This window comes from Prionailurus viverrinus, chromosome E1 (genome assembly GCF_022837055.1).
Source record: "Prionailurus viverrinus isolate Anna chromosome E1, UM_Priviv_1.0, whole genome shotgun sequence".
NCBI classification, from domain to species: domain Eukaryota; kingdom Metazoa; phylum Chordata; class Mammalia; order Carnivora; family Felidae; genus Prionailurus; species Prionailurus viverrinus.
This window is the reverse complement of record NC_062574.1, coordinates 2,387,251-2,406,338: the sequence shown is the minus strand read 5'-3', so window position 1 is coordinate 2,406,338 and position 19,088 is coordinate 2,387,251. Positions and strand designations below refer to the sequence as shown.

Here is a 19,088-nt window from a genome sequence, read left to right as displayed (position 1 = left end):
GGGGGAGAGGGGGGAGAGGGGGCAAGGATCCCAAGGGATTCTCCAATGAGAGCCGAGTAGGGCTCTCGCTCTCCTTCCAAAGCAGAGATGACACCAACGGCACAGCCACATTCAGAGTGATCCTTGTTTGATGTCAATGTCACGTCACCACCCCGGGGGTGGGGGGAGCATAACCATGAGGAAAGGAAACTGTCTCTCAGGGAAAAAGGCACACTCCCTCACGCCGGCCGCTGGCTCTGTCCGCTGGCCTGAAAGCCCCAAACAGCCCAGCCCCAGTGCTCTTCTGTCTGCTACTGAGGGGAAAACCCTCCCCGTGGTTCACGGCCGGCCTGCCTCACCCCTTTGATGTGCTCCTTAGACCTTACTTACCCCACAGTCACGTCCTGATCCCCAAGCCCCAGCCTAGACTCCACATCTCTTGATCCCCACGCTCGTCCCAGCTCTTCCAGACAGTCCCTTCTCCACTGAGTCCCCAGGTCACCCTCGACTCCCAAGGGGTGCCCCTCTCCCATCTCCAGTTCTTTCCCGTTCACGTGCCCTCCCCTGCTTGCCTGCCAGTCTCTCCTTCTCCTTCTATTTCCCCCTGCCCCCCACCCCCCACCCCCAACCCCCAGGCTCTCAAGTTCGATGTCACTCCTCCACCTGCCCTTCCTTCTCACAGCTGAGGTTCTGGGCGGTGATGATGGCAATGCTACCCAACACCACCCCTGCCCCCATGATGTCAGAAGGTGCCACTGTCTCATAGAGCACGTAGTACTGCAGCATCAGGGCCACCACCACCTCGGAGTGCAGGACGGCGCACACCAGGGCGGGGTGGACCTTGGTGACTGCGTAGCTCACGCACACAAAGGAGACCAGGGCCAGGATCCCCACCGCCCCCACGCAGCTCCAGCTCAGAGGGTCGTTGGGCAGCACAGGGGTCTGCAGTACAAAGAGGCCTGGCACACAGCCCACCAGCCCCACCAAGCCAAACAGGAAGGCCACCGTCGGGAGGCAAGAGGGGAAGTCCAGAGAGCGGTATACCAGCAGCCCCAGCGACAGCGCCAGGCCGCCCAGGAAGGCGAGCACGTAGCCCAGGGCGGTGTAGAGGCCCGTGGTCCCCTCCTGCAGTGTCCCTAGTCCCGGTCCCACAATGATGATGAGTCCCAGGGTGCTGCCCAACAGGCCACACCAGTCGTAGCCGCTGAGACCCTGGCTCTCGAGGCAGAGGGCGAGGAGGGCAGAGCACATTGTGGAAGAGCCCTTGCGGACCGTGGCAGCGTTGCCGGCCGGCACCACCTGAACCGCACTGTAGGCGCATCCGATGCTGAGGACGTTGAGCAGGGCGTGGAGGCAGGCCCGGGCCCGGACGTCGGGAGGTCCCAACAGAGGGTCGCCGCGCAGTTTAAGTAGTAGGGCAATGGGGAGGTGGAAGAGACATCGACAGATGAGCAGCTCCAGCGAGGGGAAGTGGGAAGCCTGGTAAGCCATACGAGAGAAGGGCCCCACAAAGCCAGCGGGCAGGCCCCCACCCAGCAGGGCCACAAGCAGGCCCTTGGTGGCATCGGAGGGCCGGCAGCGCTGGTGCGAGGGGAGGCTGGGCGGAGTGGAGGGCGGCGATGGCTGGGTGAAGTCGGGCAGGTTGAAGTAGGGGTGACTGCCGGCCTGTTAGGGAGAAAGGAGCTCGGGCATTAGGGCAGCCATAGCCCAGGGGACCGGGGGCAGGGCGAACGCCAGGCTGGGCTGTGGGACCCGTCTCTCGGGACAGTAGAGGGGCGGGCCGTCTGGCCGAGGAGCTCTTGGGAGCTAGAAAGGGCCTGAACGTGGATGAGGTGATACAGCGTGGGCCTTGGGCCTCTAAAGCAGGAAGCAGGGGGTGAGCGGTCCAGGGGCATCGTGTTTCTCTGGGTAAATTCCTGGGAGAAGTAAAGGAGGACCCGGGGGGGGGGGGGGTGCCCTGTTGGTCTGGGGAAGGGGAGGCAGCCTCAGATGCCGTGCGTCTGTGTGATGTCACAGGTTCCAGGGACATCTGGGTACACCATTGTGAGTTTCATTTGGGGGTGTCTCTAGCACAGCTGGGAAGTTTGGGGGGAAGAGACCAAAGGGAGCAGCCAGGAGCTACAGGGAAGGGGGCTCTGTCTCCCTGACCCCCGCACTCACCATCTTTCCTCGGACCTCCTCCTCTATGCCTGGCTCAGGGGGCCTGGGCCCTTCGGAGCTCCAGCCCTTGTGACCTGGATGGAGTGGGAGCGGGGTTCTTCTCTGGAACCTTCCTGAGGTGGGGGCGGGAGGTTCTCCCCTGGAACCTTCCTGAGGCAGGGGTGGGGGTGGGGTAGGGGTGGGGTGGGGGTGGGCCTAGTTTCTCTCGTGGTTTCCAGCCCTGCTTGCTTTGTGTCTGTCTCTGCGCCTCCCAAGTGGGTCTCCTTCTCTTTTTCTCTGGAGGAGTAGCTCTGTGATGAGACTTGTTTGGTTTTAAATGAACTCGTTTATGTCTCACCTTGTTTCCAAAGAAAGGTTTTGCGGGAGGGAGCTGAGGGCCGACCGCTCTGTCTCCCCCGAGTTGTGGATTTTTGAACACCAGGGAGGAGTCTCTGGGACTGTCCCTCTGGAGTTTCAGGAATGTGTTTCTTGTGTGTGCTTTTCACCTGGTGTTTTGTCGGTGCCGCCCCGGGAGGCGCACACCAGGGCCTCTGCATTTACGCAGAAGTATATAGATGTGGATATTTCTGCCGGTGGGGACAAAATACCAAGCTGCGTGGTCATCTGCACTGGTAGTCATTTACGTGTGTCTGCTCCTTAGGGCTGGGGCCTGCCCGGGCCGCGGCCTGGTGGGGGTCCCTGCGCGTTTCTGGGAAGGGCGGGTGGGCACGTGCGTGTGTCCGGGGCTGCCCCTGTGCGTGTGCCGAGCCCGGGTCTGAGGGACCCACCCGGCCGTATCGCGAGCCTGCCATGTTGTGTGTCCGCGGAGAGGGTGTGCGTGCTCCGGGCGCTGTGCCCCGCCGAGTGAAGGGCGTGCAGGGGGCGGGAGGGAGGGGGGCGTCCCTCGCTAGGCAGCGGGTGGTCGTGCGGCCCGGCGGGGGTGCCGCAGCCAGCCCCGCGCCCGCTCGGTGCCCGCCCGTCCGGCGGCCCTGCGCCGCGCGGGTCCCGTCCCGCGATCGGTCCGGGCCGAGGCCGTCGGGCGCGCTCGCCCGGAGCCCGAGCCCGGAGCCCTGCGTCGGTGTCGGCTGCGCTGCGCCGGCCTCCTCTCGGCGGCGGCGGCGGCGCTGGGGGGGTACTGTTTCCGGGGGTGGGGGTGGGGGTAGGACCGGGGCGGGGGGAGCCGATGATGTCAGCGGCGGCGGCGGCGGCGGCGGCGGGGCCGGGCCGGGGCCGGGCGCTGGGGGGGCCGGGGCCGGAGCCGGAGCCGGAGCCGGAGCTGGAGGCGGGCGAGAGCGGAGCGGCCGGGGGCGGCCACGGGGATGAGCCGGGCCTGGCGGACTCGGCGCCATCGCAGTCAGGTGGGCCCCGGGGCGAACCGGGCAGGGCCAGGGCGGACCGGAGCCAACAGCCGGGCCCCCTCCCCGCTGCCCGGCGCCGCGGGGGCCCGGGCCGCGCCCCGCGCCGCGACCGCTCCCTTTGGGGTTGACCTGGGGGCTCCGGGGTCGGGGGCTGAGCCTAGCCCCGCCTCCAGGCGCGCGCGGCGCTGGGGGGCGGCTAAGGGGGCCCCGGTGCGGCGGCCGGTCCGGCGGCGGCGGCGGCGGCGGCGGCGGCCGGTGGAGGGGGGGGCGCGATCGCCCGGGGCCGGGGAGGGGGGCCCCGCGCCCTCCCCTTCGGAAGGGTTAATTCTGCAGCCCGGTGCCCCCTTCCCCCCCCGTGGGGCAGGTTGGGGGTGGGGTGGGGCGGGTGTGAGCCCGGGCCGGCGCTGCAAGCTGCCGGGAGGGCGATGGCGTAGGAGCCAGGCGGAGAGGGGGAGGGGTGGGCCGCCCAGCGCCCCAGAGTTGGGGTGTGCGGGGTGCGCGGGGCGGGCAGGGGCCCCGGAGCCATCGTGCCGTCGGGGCAGGGTCGTGGCTGTGAGTCCTGGAGATTGTGTATCTCCCGCTGTGTTGTGGGGCAAGGTAAACCTGTCCTGGGCACCACTGTTTGCTGGTCCGGCAGCCAGGGGTCCGGGTAGGGCCCTCCGTGGGCCACGGGGACAGGAAGCCTCGTGGAGGGGCGTCCGATGGTGTGGGGGGCAGAATTACAAGATGCGGCCCGGTGGCTTTGGGTGACAGGTCCGCATTGGGGAGCGGGGCAATGATACATGCGGAGTTTGTCAGATGGGTGGTTTTCTGTAGGTTTGAGACCCGCGTGTGTTTTCTTGCACGTATGTGTCTTTTGCTGTACACATGAACTATTTCTGAACTGTTGTTTTCTGCATAGCTGTCGTGGTTAGTGTGCGTGCTTGTGGAGGGCACCAGAGTGCAGCGTGCACGCGCGCCCCTTTGGAGGGGGCGGTTGTGTACCTTTGAGTCAGAAGGCGTCACGTCCGGGTCCCCTTTCTGTGGCCCTGCTGAGGTGTGGTCCGGTGTCAGCGAGGTCGCCCCCCCCCCCCACCGCCCCCAGCAGGTTGGGTTTGTGTGTCTGTGTATGGAGTGAGTTGTAAGTGGAGAGCACGTCTAGAACTCAGGTCCCGAGGATCTGTGGGGAGTGGGAGCCCCCAGGGTGTGTCCCAGGTACTTGTGGGGCAGCGGGCACCGGCGTGCGAGGGGCTGGGGGGGGGGTGTGTGGAAAGTGCAGGTTGTGTTTATGGGATCGTGGGCAGCCGAGCGAGGGGAAGGCTGTGTGTTTATAACGTTCTCTATGGGATTCTTTTGTGACGTTGTTTGTGGGAGCCCGTCCGTGCTGTTGGACCAGGAGGCGAGCTGGTCAGAAAACACTTGTGGGGAGGGAGGTGGCGTGACAAGGACAATGTGGGCCTCAGACTGGAGAGATCAGCCGCCAGCCTTGTGTGCAGCCTGCCTTCCGCGCTGGAGTGTCCGCGTGAGGCTGCTGTGGGGATACGGGAGGAGGAAGGCCGGGAGATAAATATGGGGCAGACAAGGGCAGGCCTGGGAGCTGTCGGGTGGCCCAGCTGGTCCCCGTGCGGGGTCTGAGCGCTTGGCCCCTCAACGGCCCGCCCGGCGTGTCAGGGTCACCGGGAGGAGAGGCCTGGCGGCGGCAAGGAAACCGAGCTGGGACGCAGCGCCTTCTTGGCGGTGTTTACGTAAAGGCCGGGTGTGACTCTTGTCACTGAAAGGAAAAAGAAACACGAAGTTTGCAGTCCCCTCCTCCTGCTTCACCCTCTCTCTGCCCCCCTGGCGGGGATCTCTGCTTTTCTTGTTCTCTGTGACGCACACTGGGCCGCTCCCGCCACTGCGGAGGGGTCTGGGAATGGAATTCGCTCGCTAGGCAGATTGCTCAGAACAGGTTTTCCTCACCTTTGGTGCCTGGGCCCTTCTGTAGATGTGTGTGTGTGTGTGTGTGTGTGTGTGTGTGTGTGTGTGCTGTGCCTGGCCTGGCTGGGGGGAGGGTGATTGTGCAGGGGGTGGGTGGGGAGGGCACCACAGCGGGGGCCCTCTTGTCAGATGGGAGTGGGGGGTGCTGTCTGCTGTGTGAGGCCTGAACAACAGGTGCACCGTGGCCTGGTGGGGGGGAAGGAGGCCTGGGAGTGAGGAGTTCTGGCCCTGCCTCGACCTCACCGGCACTTTCCCCGAGTGAGCCTCAGGTCCTCATCTGTAATATGGGGCTAATTTCCTGCCCTGCCTGTCTTCCAACAGGGGCGTAAGTGGCACTATGGGAGATGTACCTGGTAAGTAGCTACGGCTTGGGGGCTACGCCTGTGCCAGCCGCTGGGGGTCCCCTCCTCGGGGCTTGGCTGATGACAATAGTAGTAAGGCCGTATTTGGCGCTCGCTGGGTACCAGGACGCTGTCCTCTGTGCTTTCACATATGATCGTTCATTTACTCTCTGCAAACCCCCATGGAGGTAGGTGTCCTGATTACCCCCTTTTTCAGATGGGACAGCTGAGGCCCAGAGAAGTTAAGTGATTTGCTCAAAGTCACTTAGCTGCTAAGAGGTAAAGCTGGATTTGAACCCTGGCAGTCAGCTTCTAGATCCTGTGTGCTTACACACTGTTTTCTGCTGCCTTTCTGAAGCTTTCTGCGGGCCTCTCTGTGCACCCCCCACCTACACACACACACACACACACACACACACACACACACACACACTTCTCCCCAGTTTCTCCAGAATTTAGCACCTGTACCAGTCGGTGTCATGTCGGAAGGCCAGTGTGCTGAGACAGTGACTCGGACAGTCCTGGCCTTGGGAGTGAGAACCTAATCTAATATCTGCTGCTGGGTGCCGGCCATGGGGGCACAGAATGTTGATAAGCCAGGCACAGGAGGGATTGTCCTTGCCCTGTGGGTCAGGGAGGGCCGAGAGGGAGGTGGCATTTGAGTTACATCTGCACATTTTGGAGGGCTTTGGGGAAGAGGTTAGGGAAGGTTGCATTTATGCCAGGAGGGTAAAGGCAGGGGGCTGTGGGGCGCGTTGTGGGGGGGGGAGGAGCGCCCTGGGTGCTCGAGGGGAGTCCAACACCGGGCAAGATTGGAAAGGAAGATTGGAATTGGACCCTTGAGTGTCTGGCTGAGGAATCTGAACCTCATTCCCGAGTGAGTGGAGACCAGCGGAGGTTTCTGGGGACGCGGACCGTCAGTGAGAGGAGGCCTGGAGGCGGGAGAAGAGCCTTGGGCCACGCAAGTGTTAACTGGGGCCTGAGCTTGCTCGGGGGCCAGAGGCGGGTTGAAGGGAAGGTTTCCAGAGCCATTCCCGAGCTGGGCCGCAGATCCGACCCAGCCTGGTGACGGCTGGATGCGGGGAGTGGAGGAAAGGGCGGGGTCAGTCGTGACACAGTTAGCACTCAGCACGTGAGCCCTTCTGTGATTTCTGTAACCCGCCGGCCAGCCGTAGGCCCCTCCAGAGCAGGATCAGGGCTGTGGCAGGGGGAAAAGATTTAGCATCTGGGTTCACATAAGCCCAGATTTGAATTCTGACTCTGGTGCTCACAAGCTGTGTGACCTTGAGCAGGACGTGCCCCTCCACGAGCCTCGGTTTCCTCATCTGTCCAACTGGGATCATATAAATACTGACTCTGGGTGGCTGTTTTGAGGAAGTCGTTCCGTGAGACAGCCCACGGAAAGCACTGGAAGTGTATCAGGCAAAGTGTGAGGGCCCCAGAAGGGGTCGAGTTATATGCGTCATCCCGGCTGCTGGCCAGCTCAGTCTGGCACTGAGGGACGGCTCCTTTCCTGGGGGTGGACAGACCCCAGGAAGACCCTGAAGAAGGCAGATTTCATTCATTCACCAATTTTAAATCTCCCCTTGTACCAGGCACCGGTCTAAGCACCGGTGACAGCAGTGAAAACAGCAGTAAGAATCTCTCTCCCTTGGAGCTTACGTTCTAGAAATACATGAATAGTACGCCTTGCTAAGTGCCAAGGAGAAGGGGGAAGGGAGGGGGTAGGAAGTCTGGGGAGGTGGGGGTGGCCACCAAGGCCTCCAGGAGATGGTGACTTGAGTCAAGGCTTCAAGGAGGGGGGGCGGCGAGGCCTGGGGCTGCCCGAGGGAAGAACGTTCTGGGCAGGGGGAACAGCAAGAGACAGAGCACGTCTGGTGGCGGTGCACAGAGCCCCACGTCAGTCACGCCGCCCAGATCACACAGCTGGTCAAGAGTGGAGGGACCCGTGAAAACAAACAAAAAACTAACAAACCACAGAGCCGCCAAACTTCCCATGAAGCTGAATTTCTTCTCTACGGCTTCCCCCTGCCCCCGCCCCCCATTTTCCGGGACTGAGTTCTGAGATAATAAGAACCTGCATTAACTGAACTTTCAGCACGTACCTAGTACTGCCCCGGGTCCTGCCGGCCAGGAGCGCGTTCGTCCTCACGACCCTGCCAAGTGGGAACCGCTCCTTATCCCCGCCTTACAGACAAGGAAACTGAGATACGGAGGGGTGAAGCGACCGGCCCTCCCGTCAAACCTCGTAGGGTAGCGGTTGAACTCCGGGGAGCTGGGTCCAAACCCCGAGACCAGGGGCAGGTCGCCCCCGGCACCGCGTTCTCTCCACTCCCAGGTGAGGGGGTTGGCGTACTTCAAGCCTCAGTTTCCTCCTCTGTACAGCAGGGTTGACGATAGCCCCCGCTGCGGCCATCTGGGGGCCTTGCAAGTGTCGAAATGACACTTGAGTGCAGATAAAATGCTTCGCACTGTGCTCCTCACATAAGGATGTCACACACAGCAGCTACAAGTTCCATGATGATGATGGTGCGTCCGGCCGGTCGCCGAGGGCCAGGCCAGCTTGGGACCTCCGTGGTTCTAAGAAGCCCTCACGGGCCTCGTCCAAGCATTTTGGCAGTCGGCACACAGCCACGCCTCAGGAGGCACCAAGCCCGCGTGCCCGTGCAGGTGGCCAGGCCTGGCCGAGGGGGGCCGGGGGGGCTGGAACTGAACTTCTGTCATGCTTGCCTGTACAGACAGGCCTGCCACCTCCGGAGGAAGGGGCCCCTCCTTGAATTTTTTTCCCTTCCTCTCATTTTCACAAAGATACTAGATGGGCCGGCGGGGGCCCTAGCGGGTGCTGTTTTTCTATCCACTCTCCTCACAACACTGGCGACAGCAAATACGTGGGGTTTTCCCACACCGACCAAGGCTCTGACGCCAGCTGGGCGTCCTGCAGCTCAGCTCAATTCTGACCCTGTCTCCCTGGAGGTACCGTCAGATCCCACAGGTTAAGGACTCAGTCCCGTGAGACCGCCCGCTTCGGATGTCAGTCACCCACAAGCCTGGGCCTCTGACCAGCTGTAAATCGGGGTTTCCCATGCCCCCCCCCTTCAGCTTTGAAAATTTGCCAGGGTGGCGCATGGAACGGAGGGAGACGCTTACTTAGGGTTTACCGGTTCATTGTATAATAAAGGATACGGTAATACAGGCGAATGGCCAAATGAAGGAGATACATAGGGCGAAATCTGGAGAGGCCCTGAGCACAGGACCTGCCGTCTCCCCGGGTTGGGGTTCACCACCCTCCTGTCCCATGGATGTTCACCGACCTAGAAGCTCTCTGAACCCCACGGGCTAGAGATTTTCATGGAAGCCTCAGCACGTAGTCACGATCCGTGATTAACTCAGTCTCCAGCCCCTCTCCCCTCCGTGGCGGAGGGATGTGGGCTGAACGTTTCAAGCTTCCACTCATGGTTTGGTATTTCTGGTGACCGCCCCCCATCCCGAAGCTTTCCAGGAGACTACCAAGGTCACCTCACTAGAACAAAAGATGCTCCTGTCACCCAGGAAATTCCAAGGGATTGAGGAGCCCTGTGTCAGGGCTCAGGGTCAACCACCAAATGTTAGCAACAAAGATGCTCCCAGCACCCTTATCACTTGGGAAATTAGAGGAGTTTGAGGAGCTCTGTGTCAGGAATGGGGATGAAGACCAATTATGTACGTATTTTTTATTGTATCATAAACATCACAGCTATAAACTGGTCCTTCATCGTGAGGGGCTATAGTCCAGAACACCGGCTTTGTTTTTTGGGGTTGTTGTTGTTGTTAATGTTTATTGATTTTTGACAGAGCGTGAGCAGGGGCAAGGGCAGAGAGAGAGAGAGACAGAATCCGAAGCAGGCTCTGGGCTCTGAGCGCTCAGCACAGAGCCCGATGTGGGGCTCGAACCCATGAACCATGAGATCATGACCTGAGCTGAAGTCGGACACTTAACCAACTGAACCACCCAGGTGTCCCCAGAATACAGACGTTGTCACCACACTTTTCTGGTATCAGATTTCAGCCCTCCTATTAACTGGCCACACATCTCTAACTCAAGTCTGTCCGTTAAAAATGGGGAAGCCAGGGCGCCTGGCTGGCTCAGTCGATGCAACGTTTGACCTCAGAGTTGTGAGTTCGAGCCCCACATTGGGTGTAGGGATTACTTAAAATCCTTAAAATGGGGAAGCTAAGCACTACCTTGTAGGATAGTGATGAGGAGCAGAGGAGGTAATACAAGGAAGGTACTGGATCTTAAGGGTCCCAGGGGGCCAGCGGCTACCTTGGAAGGGAGTGGGAAGCCTTTCTCTCTTGTCACTTTACAGCCAGAACTGGACCCCAGGCCACATGCAGGGAGGCTGGCGGGGGCAGGGGCGCTTCTGCAGGATTCCCGACCCCTGTGCAATGTGACAATGTTACGGGGAACACCTGGCCTGGTACTGCTGTGTGCCTAGCACTTGGGGCTGTTAGAACTTTTGAATATCACCCCTCCCCCCCATTGCCACCTTCCTCCTCCAGGAGGAATCAGAGCACGAAGTGGGCTGTGGCAGGGAGGCCTTTCAGCCCAGATGCTAAAGAGCCTTTGGGGGCGGGTAATGAGGAACCCCAGATGCGGTATATCTCAGAGGACATGTGTGACCCAGGGCATTTGGAAGGAGAGTGTTCCTGGGTTTCATGCAGGGTGGACGAGGGGCCCAGAGCTCTGCCCTCGGGTCTGTAGGTCTGGCTCTGTGATCAGCGCCCCCCCCCCGCCCCGGTTATTATCAGCTGTGTGTGACTTTGGCTATGTCACCGTACGGCTCTGGAACTTGGATCTTCAACTGAAAAACGGGACCCCAAAGCCCTGACTGTGCCCACAGTGGCTGTGAGGTGCTTTCTGTGCAGTGACCACAACGGCTCAAATTTGGGGTGCCTGCTATTCCTTTCGGATGAGCCTTCTAGCAAGAGGTGAGGTAGGGGGTGTCTTTCTCTCCACCCCCCCCCCTTTTAAGCCAAAGTTCCAAAGCCACCAGCTTTCAGAGTAAGGAGTGGGACCCAAGCCTCCTCACTCTCGGTCTGGCGGCCTTTTTCCAGTGCCCTCCAGAGATGGCAGCGAGCTGGCACGTATGTATGAACCCGTGGTCTTTGGTGGTCACCTGGCACCAGAAACCCCCTCTAAGATTTGTGGGCCTGGTGTGTGTGTGTGTGTGTGTGTGTGTGTGTGCGCGCGTGTGTGTGCGTGCAATCCTCTCCTAAGTGGAATATCTAAGCAGTTTGGTCCAATGAAAAAAAAAGCTCTAGCAAATCTATTTTGATGTGGAAATGAGACTCTTATAATGAAAGACAACATGCAAATCTTTGATTTTCTTTGAGCCCCGAAGATTGGGCCAAAGGGACTTGAGACTGATCCGAGAGGCTCCCCTGGACCTATGGGACTGAACTACGCCACCGCCGTCGTGTTGTTTTGAGGTGAATTGGGACTATGCAAATTGCCTTGTGCCTGTACTCTGGGCCGGCAGGCAGGGGTCTGCAGTTATCTGCGTGTGACCTCCTAGGTCCAATCGGATGCAGTTAGACAAATAACCTGACAGGTCCCCGGAAGGGTCAGGGGCTCCAGAGCAGCCCCGGGCGTCCTCTTTGACCCCAAGGGCTGTGGCCGCCCCCCTCTCCTGGGGTCCTTTCCTTCCCGGCTCCCTTCCTGAGAACACGGTTTGTGTGTCTCCGCAGAAGGAAGAGGCCCCACAGAAGGGACTCGCTGAGCCAGCCCCCGCTCTGCTCCATGTTGACTGTGCCCTCAGGTGAGACGTTTCGAGAGTCTGAGGCTGGGAGAAGTCGGACGGGGGGCAAGGGCAGTCATGTTTTTCTAGACGCGGGCGTCCTGTGAAGGGGTCACCAGTCCCCGTGGGGGCTCCCTCTTCCTCCCGCCAGGAGAGAAGTGGCCACTGCTTTCCTCTCTGTCTGTGGCTTTGGAGGCTTTCACCCTTGACCTTCATCGTGACCTGAGCCACTCCTAGCCTCTTCCAGCCCCAGAAGTTCGACGTACTACTGTCGGATGCCCGCCAGACTCGCGTGGCTAAGATTAACCCCTGCCTTCTGTGACCGGAAGGTTGTCAGTCTCCCACTGGTCTCTGACCAACAGCCTCCGCTGCCCTCCCCGCTCACCCCCCCCCCTTCCTGTTCTCGTCTGTCTAGGCTGGCGCCATGCCCCCCCCAGCAGAGGTGACGGACCCGTCCCATGCCCCCGCCGTCTTGCGCCAGCTCAACGAGCAGCGGCTCCGTGGCCTCTTCTGTGACGTCACCCTCATAGCTGGAGACACCAAGTTCCCCGCGCACCGCAGTGTCCTGGCCGCGTCTAGTCCTTTCTTCAGAGAGGCCCTGCTTGCTTCGGCTCCACTGCCCCTCCCACCAGTGACTGGGGGCCCTGCCCCCAACCCGGCCACCACCACAGCTGCCTCTTCCTCCTCCTCCTCGTCCTCCTCGTCCTCCTCTTCTTCCTCTTCCTCCTCGTCTTCTTCCTCTTCCTCGTCTTCTCCCCCTCCGGCCTCACCCCCGACTTCCTCCCCACCCCGGGTCCTGGAGCTGCCGGGGGTCCCAGCCGCCGCCTTCTCTGATGTCCTCAACTTCATCTATAGCGCCCGGCTCGCGCTCCCAGGCGGCGGAGGGGACGGGGCAGCGGTGGCAGAGATCGGGGCTCTGGGGCGGCGTCTGGGCATCTCCCGCCTGCAGGGCCTGGGGGAGGGAGGCGATGCCTGGGTACCTCCTGCCCCAGCCCCCATGGGCAGCTCGCAGCCTGAAGACGACAGCTTCGGGCCCGGGCCTAGGCCGGCAGGGGACTGGGAGGGTGACAGGGCCGAGGCCCAGGCCTCTGACTCCCAGCCCCCGCTGTCCCGGCGGCCCCTCCCCTGCCCCCGATGTGGGAAGAGCTTCATCCATCCCAAGCGGCTGCAGACCCACGAGGCTCAGTGCCGACGGGGGGCCGGCCCTCGAGGGCCTGCGGGGCTGGGCTCCGGGGGCTCCGGCCCCAGTGGTCCTGCAGGAGTGGATGCCTCAGCCCTGCCCCCGCCGGTGGGCTTCCGAGGTGGCCCTGAGCACGTGGTGAAGGTGGTGGGTGGCCACGTGCTGTACGTGTGCGCGGCCTGCGAGCGTTCCTACGTGACCCTGTCCAGCCTGAAGCGGCACAGCAACGTGCACTCCTGGCGGAGGAAGTACCCCTGCCGCTACTGTGAGAAGGTGTTCGCCCTGGCTGAGTACCGAACCAAGCACGAGGTGTGGCACACTGGGGAGCGCAGGTGAGCGCGGGGGTCCTGGAGATCGGGGCGCGGGTGGCGGCGCAGGGTCAGGAGGCTGCGCGCGCGGGGACCACTGACAAGGGAAGGAGGGGGGCCTGAGAGAGTCATCGAGAGGCTGGCCTGCTCACCCACTGGCCCCTGCTCGCCTGCTCGTGGTCGCTCACGCACCTGCCTCCCCCCTGCCTCCGCTCCCTCCGTGAACGCTCATCAGCGCCCCCAGATGCTCCGGGTGGGGTGGGGCCTGGTGCTGTGCCCGAGGCCGAGGCCGAGGCCGAGGCCAAGGCCGAGGAGGGCAGAAGAAGCTGTCCTCCCAGGACAAGACTGTGGGGAGCGCGGGCCTGTCCGGTAGTTGTGACACGTGTCTCCGTAATACGTCCCCGTTCATAAGACGTGTCCCCGTTCTGTCCCCGGAGCTGTGAGTTAGGCGAGGTGCGTGCTTCTTCCCGGTTCACAGATGGAGCAGCTGGGACCTGGTGACTCCCAGCCACCCGGGGGGGGGGGGGGGGGGGCCTGAGCTAGGACGAGGGGGGGGGTGTTCCTCCCCGGAAGCTGGCAGGATAGGACAGGCAGCAGGAAAGGAGGGCGAGGGAATGGCTGGGGGAGTTCTAGGTCTGAGCGGAGGACGTGGGAAGCTGAGGCCCTGGCTGCCGGGCCCCTGACTCCAGCGTCTCTGTCCCTGCCCTGTTCCCTGCTGTCCTGGCCCAGGTACCAGTGCATCTTCTGCTGGGAGACCTTTGTCACTTATTATAACCTGAAGACCCACCAGCGAGCCTTCCATGGCATTAGCCCCGGCCTCTTAGCCAGTGAGAAGACACCCAATGGAGGCTACAAGCCCAAGCTCAATACCCTCAAGCTGTACCGCCTGCTCCCCATGCGGGCAGCCAAGCGGCCCTATAAGACCTACAGCCAGGGAGCCCCCGAGGCCCCCCTTTCTCCAAGCCTCAACACGCCGGCCCCTGTAGCAATGCCTGCCAGCCCACCACCCGGCCCCCCACCCGCCCCCCAGCCCGGCCCCCCACCCTCTGTTATCACTTTTGCCCACCCAGCTCCCTCGGTCATTGTGCACGGGGGCGGGAGCGGTGGTGGAGCAGGGGGGGGCCCGGCCAGCACCGGGGGAGCCCAGGCTGCCTCGGTCATCACTTACACCGCTCCCCCGAGGCCCCCCAAAAAACGTGAGTACCCGCCTCCTCCCCCTCAGCCTGCAGCCACACCGACCAGCCCCGCCACGGCGGGTAGCCCGGCCACAGCCGCGGGGCCGGCCACAGCCACGGAGGAGGCCAAGGGCCGGAACCCACGGGCCGGAAGGACACTGACCTACACGGCCAAGCCAGCCGGCGGGATTGGCGGGGGTGGGGGTCCCCCCGCGGGGCCTGGCCGGGGCCCCTCTCAGCTACAGGCTCCACCTCCACTGTGTCAGATCACTGTGCGAATCGGGGAGGAGGCCATTGTCAAGCGCCGCATCTCAGAGACTGACCTGCGTCCCGGGGAGCTGAGCGGAGAGGAGGTGGAGGAGAGCGAGGACGACGACGACGACGAGGACGACGACGACGACGAGGACGACGACGACGAGGACGACGACGAGGAAGCGAGCGCCGGCGGGGAGGACCAGCTCTGGAGGCCCTACTACTCCTACAAGCCCAAGCGCAAGGCCGGAGCCGCGGGCGCGGGCAGCACCGGGGGCAGCGCGCTGCCCAGAGGCCGCCGGCAGCCCCGCTGGAGACAGAAGTCGGAGCGCCGGAGCTGGGAGGACACCCCGGCGGCGGCGGCGGCGGCGGCGGCGGCGGCGGCGGCGGCGGCCGAGGGCCCCGCGGGGCGCGCCCGGGGCGAGCGGAGGCACCGCTGCGGGGACTGCGCCCAGACCTTCGCCACCCTGCGGAAGCTGCGCAAGCACCAGGAGGCGCACGGCGGCGGCGCGCACGGCTCCCGGGCCGGCCGGCGGCCCTCCACCCGCTTCGCCTGCCCTCACTGCGCCAAGGTGTGCAAGACGGCGGCCGCCCTGAGCCGCCACGCGCAGAGGCACGCCGCCGAGCGGCCCGGGGGCACCCCCACGCCCGTCATCGCCTACTCCAAGGGCAGCGCTGCCACCAGACCCGGGGATGTCAAGGAGGAGGCCCCCCAGGAGATGCAAGTCTCCTCTTCCAGCGGGGAGGCAGGGGGCGGGGGCGCGGCCGCGGAGGAAGCTTCCGAGACCGCGTCTCTCCAGGACCCTGTCATCTCCGGGGGTGAGGAGCCCCCGCTGGTGGCAGGAGGGGGCACCTATGCCTATCCGCCCGTGCAGGAATTTCCACTGGCTCTGATCGGGAGCGGCAGGGAACCTAGTGGTGGGAGGGGCAAAGCGGGGAGCGAGGGCCCGGTGGGGGCCGGGGAGGGGGACCGCGTGGAGGGGATGGGGGCCGCCAAAGTCACCTTCTACCCCGAGCCCTACCCACTGGTCTATGGCCCCCAGCTCCTTGCCGCCTACCCTTATAACTTCAGCAACTTGACCGCACTCCCGGTTGCTCTCAACATGGTCCTACCTGACGAGAAGGGTGGGGGCGCCCTCCCCTTCCTTCCAGGGGTCTTTGGCTACGCAGTCAATCCTCAAGCAGCACCCCCTACGCCCCCGACTCCACCTCCCCCGACTCTTCCTCCCCCAGTCCCCCCTAAGGGAGAGGGGGAAAGGGCGGGGCTTGAGAGAACCCAGAAGGGAGATGTGGGGTGAGCTCTGGGCCCACCTCCCCCCTTTCACCAGATGCCACCCTCCCTGAACCCCCTGCCACTACCAGCTCCCTGGCTTCCCTGCCCCTTGGGAGCCCCTCCACACTCTTGTGCAGGGACTTGGGGGCCCCTGGAGCTCAGGGGTCAGGCTGCTTTGTGTGAGATTGTAGTTTTCCCGTCTCCCGGGGAGGGATCTTTGGTGGCTCCCCTCTCGGTTCTCCTCCAGGGAATGGCCTCCGCGAGGGGCAGGGCCAGCCCCCATCCCTTCTTCAGCCCTTGGGGCAACTGAGCAATATACTTCTAGGAATCTCTACTCACGGCCCCCACCAGCTCTGAATGTCTAACCCACCCTCCTGATTCGTAAACCCGGGGGAGGGGGGGGAACCATCTCTCTCGCCTAGTGACCTCCCCTGGTTGTGCAGCTTTCTCCAAGCCCCTGCCTAGATGCTTCCTAGCACATTCCATTCTCTGTGGCCCAGGGCCTGGACCAGACCATTGTGATACCCGACACCCACCCATCTGGGAGCTTGGCTCCAGGTTCCATTCTTCCCAGGGGTGGGGTTCTGTGTCCCTGTTCCCTTCACGTTAAGACGCCATGCCTTCTTTGGCTTCCATGCCTTTGGATCTTCCACATTCCTCCTCATTCTCCTAGACTCTGGAGATGGCCTCTTCCCATCCAGGTCAAGGAGGTGTTGGGGGGAGGGCTACCCATCTGTTCCACGGCTGAGCACTTCCCCAGCCCAGGGCAGCACTAATCTCAGCCCTATCTTGACCCTCAAATCCAGTGAGCCCCAGATTCTTCTTCCAAGGCAAAGAGGTGAGTAGATCACACCTCTCCCTGCCTCTACCTATGGCCTCTTCTGGGCTAAATCAGATTTGGGGGCCAGGAGGGAGGAGCTCCATATGGGATGGGGAAGAGAATCTACTTTCTCCCTGGTTTTTTGTTTTTTGGTTTTTTTTTCCTGATGGTTTCTCCCAGACTAGACCAAATAGCCAGAAAAGTGATGGGGGGTGGATGGGTGGGTAAGCCCAAGATTTGCACATGACCTCCCGTCCTTACTTTTACCTCCATCTTCCCCAGTGTCGCTTCCCTCACCATTCACTCCAGGTGGTTTTTGGGGAACCATCCTACTCCCTTGGTGGGCTTTGGGGTATCCCCACCAGTCTTTCCTCCAAAATAGCACCTTACACCCCATCTTTGACTCAGTTCCCCACACCCAAAGATCCCAGCCTAGGGATGGGGTGCAGGGACCCGAAACAGTCCCTAATCCCTAATTTGCACTAGTTAACCCTGGTCAGGGGTCCGTATGTTTCCTTCCAGCTGGGGAGTTGAAGAAACGTTTGCTCCTAATTCTCTTTGATGACCGGGCGTCCCCACTCTGTGATTGGATGAACATTTCCCATCCCACCCACCTCCTCCCCGCCCCTCCCCCCCCAATAAAAACAGCTCACAAGGGGAGAGCCAGTTTGGGGGAGGAAATTTGACAATGGGAATTACAGGAGTGCAGTTTAAAAAGGGGAAAGGCTGCCGTCACCTAAATGGCAGCTTTCTCCCAGCTACTGTTTTCTGGGGCCAAGACGGCCGCCCTCTCAACGATGCTGAAAGGGCAAGACCATGGCTTTTGGAGGGAGGTGAGCGCGAGGGAAGGACCAGGAGCATCTGACCCTCCTAGCATATAGGAAGGGGGAGGTTTCTGACAGGCTCCTGAATGTTAACCATGGAGGAGTATCACTCCTCCACTCCTCCTCTGTCTCTTTGCACTTTTCTTGGTCTTGGCCACAGTCCGAGTGAAGAGTTTCCTACTGAATGTACCAAGTTCCAATTTTTAAGGGGGAAAAATGCTTAAAACGGGAAAATGCAAAAAAAAAAATCACTAAAAAATTCCCACAAATCTTGTTTCTGGCACTTTAGAAAAACTGCGAAAAAAGAACATAATAAAAAATACATATATATATCTACACACAAATTTTATATATATATATCTACACACACATATATATATACACCTACACACACACACACACACACACACACACACACACACACATACACACAGCGGAACCACAAGAGAGACAGAAAGGCCTTGGAGGCAGGGAGCAGATGCTACAATTGCTTCCCCTAGATCCTTAACCTGCACTCCTCTGAGGCCAAAAGGCACAGGAAATGGAAGGAGGTGAGGGTGGACCGGGCAATTCGAATTTCAGAACAGGTCAAAATTCCAAAACTGTGGACATTTTGGGAGAACTGAGATTGTAGACTTTTTTTTTTTTTTTTTTTTTAATGACGATTTAGGAAAATAGTTTCCAGAATGTGGTCGTTCTGGGCAATCAATGAGATTGTGGCAAAATTGGAGATTAAAAATATGTATCTGAGCTGGGGAACCTGAATATTGTGAATTTCAGAGGTTGGAAATTTGGGATTTTGCAATCTCGTCTTCTGAAAGTCATTCGGGTCTTGTCAGTTTGTGCCCTCTTTCCCCATGCTCCCTGGGAAGAGGGGTGACGGAGGAATGGGAAGGCCACTGGTTCTGTGCCACAGCACGCAAGGTTTAGAATTCTACAGACTATAGCTCTATATGTAGTGAGGACCCAGATTTAGAGAAACTGACCAATATTTATCTCCGCATCTGTGTGTGTGTCCAACTCTCTAGGCCAATAAACCAACAAGACAAACAAACTGTCCTCCTCAGTAGTACGCCAAGCGCACTTGTTTTCGTGGCTGGTGGGTCGGCCGGACAGGGACACGCTTGCCCTGTCCCACAGGGATCCTGGGAGCTGCAGCTGTATTATCCCTCTTGGGGCCACAGCTTCCAGCAACCGAGGAGGTGTGAGGGCCTGGTGACCCTACCTGCTTCACCATAATGGCCGCAGCCACCAGGCTCAAGCTGACTTTGGTCTGACCTCCAGGCAGAAACATGAACGCAGTCCAGTTCACACAGCCTGCTGGGCACAAGATCCTAGTGGCCCATGCGCCTTAAGCCAGGTGCAACCCTGTCTCCAAATTGAAAGGAAACCGACGCACAAAACAAGTGACAGTCATGGGATACGGCAAGCTTTCTTTTTCCACTCCTAGCCCCCCACTACCTTCAACTCCTCATCCCCCCCCCCTCCCCTCCCCTTTACTTTGTCAAATGGGACAGGCAAGTAAAATGAAGGAAGTCGTGGGTCAGGTGGGTGGGGGCTTTGCAGAATTCTGGTACAAATAACCTTGACCAGACCAGGCAGCCACTAACCCTCAGGTTGCTGCCAACAGGGGAGTCAGGCCTGGTGTTACCATACTTTTAACTTCCCTCCCCCAAGGGAAGCCGGAAGTCCAAATTTCTCTGCGC

At 61.1% G+C, this 19,088-nt stretch overlaps 2 protein-coding genes across 8 annotated transcripts; one reads left to right on the top strand and one right to left on the bottom strand.

Moving 5' to 3' along the window:
- Positions 1-106: 106 nt before the first annotated feature.
- On the bottom strand, positions 107-3,182 carry SLC35G6 (solute carrier family 35 member G6). Its single transcript, XM_047833531.1, has 2 exons — positions 2,140-3,182; positions 107-1,644 (listed from the first exon to the last, which is right to left on the bottom strand). Exons 1-2 carry the CDS (start codon positions 2,140-2,142, stop codon positions 631-633), a joined length of 1,017 nt encoding a protein of 338 aa, XP_047689487.1. The 5' UTR covers positions 2,143-3,182; the 3' UTR covers positions 107-630.
- Positions 3,183-3,354: 172 nt separating this feature from the next.
- Positions 3,355-18,436, top strand: ZBTB4 (zinc finger and BTB domain containing 4). 7 transcript variants are annotated; one of them, XM_047833522.1, is made up of 6 exons: positions 3,367-3,476; positions 5,754-5,785; positions 11,147-11,242; positions 11,501-11,571; positions 11,966-13,062; positions 13,768-18,436. In XM_047833522.1, the coding sequence occupies exons 5-6, from the start codon at positions 11,975-11,977 to the stop codon at positions 15,761-15,763; spliced, it is 3,084 nt and encodes a 1,027-aa protein (XP_047689478.1). In that variant the 5' UTR covers positions 3,367-3,476; positions 5,754-5,785; positions 11,147-11,242; positions 11,501-11,571; positions 11,966-11,974; the 3' UTR covers positions 15,764-18,436. The 7 variants fall into 7 exon arrangements, with proteins under 7 accessions (XP_047689484.1, XP_047689481.1, XP_047689478.1 ...); XM_047833526.1 differs by having other exon boundaries at positions 3,419-3,476; positions 11,155-11,242; XM_047833525.1 differs by lacking the exon at positions 5,754-5,785 and having other exon boundaries at positions 3,362-3,476; positions 11,155-11,242.
- The last annotated feature ends 652 nt before the right edge of the window (positions 18,437-19,088 follow it).